Here is an 8,532-nt window from a genome sequence, read left to right on the forward strand (position 1 = left end):
CTGACACTCTACCCTAAACGGAGCCGAAACCAAGCAGCGTATCTTAAGGAGAGAACCCACACCCTGCAAAATACTTCAGCTCTAATCCTCTATGCCACTACTTCCAGGGACATAGATTTGTAAAACAAGAATGTTTTATAGGAATAAGCATTAAGGTTGTAAAAAAGAAACTATGTTAATATTAATAATTATCCTCTTCAACATTCATCTCACTATCTAGGCCTCAAAATAAAAATTACATCAGTGTATATAAAACCTTAAAGACAGTCTTGACCTAGGCTAGGATGTCATTAAAATGCTCTTGAAAACTCTAAACAAAAATATCTAAGAGATATGACATAGTCAATCTAAGCTTGCTCCTCTTGCCTATGATTGTTCTTCCAACTATCACTGGTTGTTGATGCGATTATTTCTCAGCTGGCTGGGTGCTAGGTGCTGCAGGGGTTCATAGTCTCTCTCTGCTATCGTGGCCCCCAAAGTCCAACACAACTTTTTGCATAGTGTGACAATCTGGACAGACCACAAAATTAATGCTCATAGAGCAAGCTTGGGAAGGTGAAAACAATGCCCTGTTTTTTTGGTCTCCACCCTCGAAGTAGCCAGGACCATGTCTTCTAATCCGTGCTCGCTGCATGCCAGCCAACCAATTAATCTCTCTGCAATTTGATGTTCCACTCTCCACAGAGGGCACAGTGAGGACCCCAATCAAATTTGTCAGTCTCTTTCCCTGCTTCCACCATTCATGGATAGCCATGACCTTGACAAATCCCAAATCATCAATCCTATGTGGAGTTGCTGAAGTTTTGGCCCTACCATAATATCATTTCATAATAAAATCTGCAAATGAATTTTTTTTCCAACTAAAAAAGGTATGAGGAAAAGCATGGGTTTTTTTGTGTGTGTGTTGGTTTGTTTTGAGGTATTTTTCCTCACTAAGAAGAGAGAAATATATATCTTTTATCTTCCATTAGCTTCTATTCCCCCCTTCCGATCCAAAAAACCCACTTCCAGAGGTACCCATTTATTTACAAACTGACTCTGAGAAGAAATAAGAAGTGGGGGATTGGAAACACAGATCAGGAATGAAAGCTTAGTGACCACCAAGTACAATCGCCAAGGCTGAAGTTGTCTCAAAGCCGGCTGCTTTCCTTCCGGCCTCCCTCAGGGTGTGGTGTCACTCTTCCTAAGCACCAGTAAAGAGCTTAGCACATTTAGGGAGGATACTGTCGCAGAATCCCTATCAGTCTCAGGTTTCAACAACACCTGAGCAAGGGACAGGGTTTCTCCATGAAATTACTTCAGGTCTGGAAGTCTCACCTCACCTAGAGGTGAGAGGAACTCTCAAAAATCCTTCAAGGCCGCTTGTGCCATCAGGGTCTATTATGGAAACGTCATAGGGAAAAGGAGATGGCAAGGAGGGGCACTTGCTCCAAGCTCCCTTCTGCAGTGCACACAGCTGCTGGCAAGAGGAGGCCCCTCTGCGTGCCTTTACCAAAGTGCAGCCTTGGTCTCTGTGTGTGTCTGTGAACATTTATGGCTGTGTGCTAACACAGAGAGAAACAGGCCCTTTGATCAGTTAAACAGAGTTCAGTAGAATTAGCTCTGGACTAGAAACCAGAAAACTGCCTTCTCTGCTTTCTCTGTTTTCTCTGATGTGCCTTCTAGCAAACCTTTAACCTTGGTGAGTGCCTCAGTCCCCCATCCATAAAGTGGAAGTTGTGAGGTCTGTCCCAAAGCAGTTCAGATGAAATAACACACACAAAAGCAATGCAGAAAGCCATACATTATGGTAGGGAGTCATTATTCATGATGAATAAGCAGGAAGGAATCCAGATGCCAATTATTAATATTTTGCTATCTTTCTTTTCACTAGGCGAGGTAATCTAGCCAGAGGGTGAGTGGGTAAGATTTTCCCCACTTAGGTTCACAGCCAACATGTAAATCTGTAATACACAGGTGTGTGAGCTCTATTATTTATAAACCTGCTTTAAGATGCTATATTGTTTCTAATTCTCTTCTGAGTCTCCAGGCAGTCGAAAATATCAAGTTGAGGAAAGTTCTTTGCAAATTAACTGGGCTGGAAGGCATTTTTATCACCTGTTTGTAGACCTAACTTATTTGTGTCACTAATTTCTAAGGAATGGGGCATTCCTGTGATTGCAATGTAATATTCTGAGGTGAACCTCTTTCCTCCTATAATTTTCCCCCTATAGAATCTGCTCCAAATTTCCTGATGTAAGTCCTAGAGAAGCTTTATGTTTGTTTGTCTGTATTAAGATATATTCGCTGAAGGTTTGGGGACCTAAAATTAGAATATTTAATAAACAACTACTGACATTTATCACCTTCTCTAGGATTTACCACTCACCCCATGACGTTATCTTTCTTGAGCTAAATTAAAAGACAAATTCAAATCCTGCATGGTAGCCACCAAAAGCATATATTTGAAAAACAGGATTCAGCATGCCATATTATGCATTATTTAATGGTATGCAAATTATAAGTCAGACAGTTAGGAAAACCACACTTCAGCATTAATAAACAGCAATGCTACTACTACATTAATTATGAAATTGCTGTGATTTATTCCCAAGTTTTGCATTTTGATTCTCCTTGAAAATTTACGCCATCTGATAAGCAGTAACCTATTTCCCCTCCTACATCTCCTACCCATTCCTCAAATCTGTTCCTCCTACCCACCCAATGAGTGTCTGCAGGAAATGGGTACAGAAAATAGAAAGTCCTAAGAAGCTGCCTTGTCCTGCAAGCATTAAAAATTAAAGAACAAGCAAACACCACCTAAAGCTCCAACATTTATTGTGTCAATGTTAAGCACACTTTTTAAAAGACAACATAGAATGTATAGAAACAAGGGCTGGGGACTCATGCTCATTTCCACAATACGGGTAAATCAGGTTGGCTGGTTTCAGAAGGGCCGGGACATCACTCGGGATAGCGATGGCCCACAGGCCCTCTATATGGGACTGAATCACTGTTCCGATGTGGGTCTGTTTTTTTGTTTTTAGTTTTTATTAAAAAATATAAATAAAATGGCACTGTAGGCCCAGGCTGGAAGGACCTCTCGCAGGACTCTGTCTTCGCACAACGGCTTCTTGGAGGCTACTGTCAGAAAACATCACAAACTAGCAGGATGACAGACCACGCGACGTCGGCTGGGCGGCACGCGTCCACCCCGCCCCTGGGGGCTTCAAATTTTCTCAGAACTTAAGGGCTCTCGAGCTTCCATCCGAAAACTGCCACACATCTTGAGCTCTCTGGGTACTACGCCGAATGGGGGTGTGTGAAGAACCTAGAAAGAGGTTGGAGACAGAGGAGGGGAAAAAAAAAGTACAGGTGTGACTTGGCCCAGTGATTTTCTGTTCTCTAACTAGCTTTTTAAAATTATAACCTAAATCAACCACAGGTTGAGCCACTGGCATCTTAAGCATAATTTAAACTCAATCTCCCCTCCCCAAATATCTCTGACCTCTGAGTGGCTTTCCCACTCCTCCCTCCCTTCCGTCCCCCAAAGGACCCAGACTGCCCCCCACGGATCATATGATAGTCCTAATAAGCTCGGGACACACCTGGAAGGAAACACTTTCCCTTATGACTGAGAAAACTTAGTAAGAAACAGTCCTTTGGTTGAGGAGAACGGGGAAGGGAGGAGGGAAGAGGGACAGCTTCTCAAAATAATAATGAAATTATAAAGAAACAAAAAAATCAAAATTGATGTAAAAGCAGCACAATGAAAACATGAAATGTCATCAAGTTCAACGTCAAAGCAGCCAACGATTTACAAGAGGCGAACAAATCTCTGAAGAGAAAACCAGAACCCAAAATAGTTGCTCTCAAATTGCACCCAAAACTGCCTGTAGTTTCTTTCAAACATGCAGTTTTCTTTTTTCTTTCTTTTTTTTTTTTTTCTTTTTTGGAAGGGGAAAGGCAATGGTGAAGGGAAGAAGGGAATGGTTATTTTCCTCCGGGGGCTCCTCCCTTGCTGTGGACATTGACTTGAAGCAGCAGAACTGGGAGTCCGGATGTGCTGAGGAAGAGGGCCACCACTGTGGCATTCCAGCCTCGTTGCCATGGTGACCCGAAGCAGGGGCCTGGGGCCTCCTCTCCCCTGACTTGGCGCCGCAGGAGGCCCGGGGTCTGGAGCTCAGCTGCTCTCAGGCATCCCCTCTGAGCAGAGCAGCGGAGACCTGGGCTGAGGGGCCTGCTGTGTCCAGGTGGGCTCTGGGGAATCCCATTCCCAGTCCAGTGCTAAGCCACTGTCGTTGAGGCCCCTTTAGCCGACACCCCGGTCAAACCCCTTTGTCCGACCTGCTACTAATATTTAAAGCCCTAACAGACAAAGTATAGTGTGGGCATGTACTGCGTTCACGATTATTTAAAAGCACAGTCCCCTATGGCTTTGGAGGCTCTTACTTTAAGGATACTTCGGGAAAATTGCTTAATTTGCCCTTTCTGCTCTTCTATGAAAGACCTGAGACATGTGCTTCCTTTAAAGCGTTTTTGCCACTTTACAGAAAGGAAAAACAGTATTTGGATCAACCATGAAGCTGTGTTCAAATTTAGGTTCTGCAGCGTAATGACCCATGTGAACTGTATTGGCCGTCTTTCCTATTTGGAAGGGAGGAATTAATCGTACCCCATGACCACAGGTGACACTGGGAAATAGAGAGAGAGAGAGAAACAGGCCCATTCCCCTGAAGGCCAATGCACTGGTCATGTACTGGGGCCCATGGGATCACGAGATGCCAGCAAGCAAAAACACACACCCAGCAACCGGTGCCCTCAGTGCGCAGCCAGAGTGGCCCGGAATAAATGCACGTAATCCCAATTCTGTCTCTGTGTTCTGACGTCCACTTTCTAAAAATGGGGAAGTTTCAGGACCTTAGGAGAATTTGCTAAGTGGCTCATGCCTTTTAAAAGTTAACAGTCTTAAAAAAAACATTTTTCTAAGCAGGTTGAAAGAACACTGCCAATCCCATCATACCGGCAAAATTCCCACAGGTTTTTCTTTTTTTTTTTTAATGGGAAGTTATTTGAAAAAAAAGAGAATGGGATGGGTACATTCCTGAACACACCAGGCCCAGGGACAATGGCGTAACAGAATCATGACGAAGAACACACAGTTACAACACAGTCCTAGAAAATCATGTTTGTGTGTGTATGGAGGGAGAAAAGTGGTTTTAAAAAAGAAAACATTGCATTTTCCTCCCTCACTCTCTGTGCATAAACTGCTACAGCAGGAGCGGATCAGGCCTGCAGCTTCTCAACTCCTTTTCAGGAAGGCCTGAAATAATCCCAGCATCTTTCAGAAAAACTTTCAGTGTCTGTGAATAAACCAGCTCAGTTCCTTATTTCTCCAGTTGAAATCATATCTAATCCAACCCCCCACCACCACTTCCTTGAAGAGAGAAGTACATATTGAATATATACAATATGTACTTACTGCATATACAAAAATGGTATTTAAATAAACAGTTCTCTATTCACAGAATGGCCTGGGAAAAAACTCAACTATTTCACACTTCCTGCCATGGCTGGTCCCAACGAGAGAACCCGGGTTCACCTTCTTAGCAGCCTTTAAAATGTGTTGGTTTCAGCCCTTTGTAGGTCCTACACAAAGAATGGATCACAAATAGTCTCAGGAAGGAGGCAGTCTACGTACCAGAAGAGTTTTGGGGTTAAAATCTAAGAGAAATAGTATTTGCTATATTCCTGTTTATTAAGTTGTTCTCAAATTGAAGATTAAAAGGGAACATTCTGGGCATCAGGAGTTCAGGTACGTGGAGAACAGTCCATCAGCACATCAAGAGTGTTATAAAAACTTACTTGAGAAATCTGAGAGGTATTAATGTTCTTAGTATTTCCTCATTTTAAAAAATGTATCATTAATTCATCTTACTGCTGGAAATGTTTTTTTATGCTATTTTATATTAAGATTTTAAATTTTAGAGTCCCTGATCCCTGATACAAAGTGTCACTCATAAGTTATATCCCTGTTGGCCAGGTTTTCATGCTGCTATTGTTCACCCAGCTTCAGAAATAATATTTTATCAGAAGGATTCAATAAGTGAGGAGACTTAAGTAACCTGCAGAACCTGTCTCCTCATAAATTTATTTAACTTCAGGACCATGTAAATCAAGCATAATCTGTGATTTATCACCAGATGTTTGCACTCCTCCCCATTCCCCATCTGATTTAAGAAATTTAAACAGACAAGTATACAGTATTCACCATTAATTCTGTCTGTCAAATGCAAAACCTAATTACACTAAGAGCATCATATACTGAGAAATTAAAATGAATACTGTATATAAAACTTCCACAGCTGCGCTCATAGCTCCTAATAAAAGAGTAATAGGGACACACAGAGGTTTTATGGACATTTAATATGGTGGTACAGCAGTCACCATGTCTAAAACCAGCGTAGCATTAGGGAATATTTCTACGTGCCTGGAGCAGCATTTTGGACTCGGGTTTGTAGTAATCTAATCTGAAACACACACAGTTTCTCTGCTCAATGGCAAACATCAGGTTCTCCAAAGCACCCCACCGCCTCCAACCCATCCAAGATCTTGTGCAACGTTCTCCCACGTCCTCTCTTAGTGAATTTCTCTAGGCCCCACTCTGTTTCTCACCCAACTGGCTTTTAAATATATGTCTCTACTTCCTCTATAGTTTAGAAAGATAAAAAGCTATTCTTGCCTAAGATAAAAGTATTATATGAAAAGGCTACCTCACAGGCATTAGGGCATAAGAACTGAGCAACAGAAAATGCTACCACAAGAAGACAACATAACAGCTTTTGTTTTGGTTTTTACAAAAATAAGAACAATGTCGTGTCCATTCATCTACACTGGGAACAGGGAGACAGTATCACAGGCATGTGTTTTAACAAAGCAAATAGATGCTGCAATACGCAGTATTTACAAAATTGACAACATGGATTTCTAAGGAGGGGGTTTTAAAATAGATCTAACTTGCTTTTCGAAAACATATCCTAAGTTGGTTGCTTCATCAAAAGATTAATTGAAGGGTATTCCCACTTTCATTTCTTGTCAGCCAGGGAGATCCTCTACAAACACCTAAAACAATCTGCAGGATCTAAGGTACCTGAGATCTCAGAGTCACAAGGCAAACCGTCCTGCATCTCAGGAAATCGGTGGCTGATGTGAAAGATGTGGCTATCTGTGGATAAACCCCTGGTTGCTACTTTTTCTTTCTCTCTTCTTCCCCTCTTTTTTTTTTTTTTTTAATTAACACGATGCCTTTGTTTACGGATTTTTATATTTGAGACGTGGGATTATTTTTGTTATGAGGAAAGATTCTTACATGAAACTAAAGAGCTGATTGTTTTAAAAAAACAAACAAAAAAACCTTTTTTTACATTATGTTCTAAGAGAGGGCAAGAATGGGAGAATAGAAAAGAACTTTTAGACAACGAGAACAGAAAAATTCAAAGGAAATAAAAGCTTAGGATGCTATTCCCAGCAAGTTTTTCACTTATATCTGAATGGATTTCTGCAAAGAGATAAAGCAAAATTTTTTAACATCAGACTGAAAACACCTTTCATGTCTTGAAAATTATTCTAGAACTGTAAAGCCTAAAAACTATTTCCATAGTTTGAGATATGTCTATTTTAATATAGCAAGTACTTTGTGTTCCTATAGAATATAATACACGCATCAAAATGCCCAGAGAAATAATCCTGAAAAAGACTGACTGGCCTTCTCTTAAAACCTGTTATTTTCTTGAAAGTAATTTACAGAGTGTGTCAAATGAGGACACAAGAAGCTTACATTGTGTACTTTAATTTTTTTTTTATTTTTTTCAATAAAGGGACAAAATGGGTGTATGAACAGGTTAATGCAGACAACTGCCAAAAAAACACAGACAGTGGTTTTTCCAATAGAACTTAACAAAGACCAGAAACAAATACAATAAAAAGCCAGGTTGTAATGACCTTTGGTCATCCAAATAAAAAAAAAAAATAAAAACAAAGAAAAATAAAAGATCAAATCAAGTGCCTCTGTTTTGAACAGGGCACGTAAGCAATAATAAATAGTGACTCCCATAGTAAAAGATAAAATTTCAAGTTACGACAAACAGCTTTCATTACAGGAATAGAAAAGGCCAATAACAAAATATTCTGCATTGCCATTTACAAAAAAGTATTGACTAAAGCGGGCTTTCTCTTTAATATGCTTTGCATATGAAATTCTTTCCAATCTAAATATAAAGCACCATTTAGTTTTTGGCAATGAAAAAAACTGCAAAACATTGGTTTTTTTTTTTTCCTTTTCTTTTTTCTTTCTTTCTTTTACTGCATATGAAGGTAAGATGCTGGAATGTAGGGTGATAGAAGGAAAGGGACAAAAAGCACACTACATAACAAACCAACGTTATTAGCTTGCAGTACTGCATACAGTATGGCAGCAGGAAAAAGGAACAAAAAAGGATATGTACAACCCCTATGACAGCCATCCGTGTGACATTCTAGCAGGCTCCCCCAAAC

At 40.5% G+C, this 8,532-nt stretch overlaps 1 protein-coding gene across 6 annotated transcripts in view; it reads right to left on the bottom strand.

The window, feature by feature from the left end:
* Positions 1–2,466: 2,466 nt before the first annotated feature.
* BCL11A (B cell CLL/lymphoma 11A) overlaps positions 2,467–8,532 on the bottom strand; it is a 101,047-nt gene continuing 94,981 nt past the window's right edge. For 3 of the 6 annotated variants that reach the window (XM_003787937.3, XM_003787938.3, XM_012804009.2), the window contains one exon: positions 2,467–3,310. In XM_003787937.3, the coding sequence (XP_003787985.1) occupies positions 3,219–3,310 (92 nt within the window). In that variant the 3' untranslated portion in view covers positions 2,467–3,218. Of the gene's footprint in view, positions 3,311–7,820 lie in introns of those variants that run through there. The other 3 variants (XM_012804008.2, XM_012804007.2, XM_023512075.1) reach the window with 1 other exon arrangement.

Source organism: Otolemur garnettii, unplaced genomic scaffold (genome assembly GCF_000181295.1).
Source record: "Otolemur garnettii isolate 467f Iridium unplaced genomic scaffold, OtoGar3 scaffold00024, whole genome shotgun sequence".
NCBI lineage: Eukaryota > Metazoa > Chordata > Mammalia > Primates > Galagidae > Otolemur > Otolemur garnettii.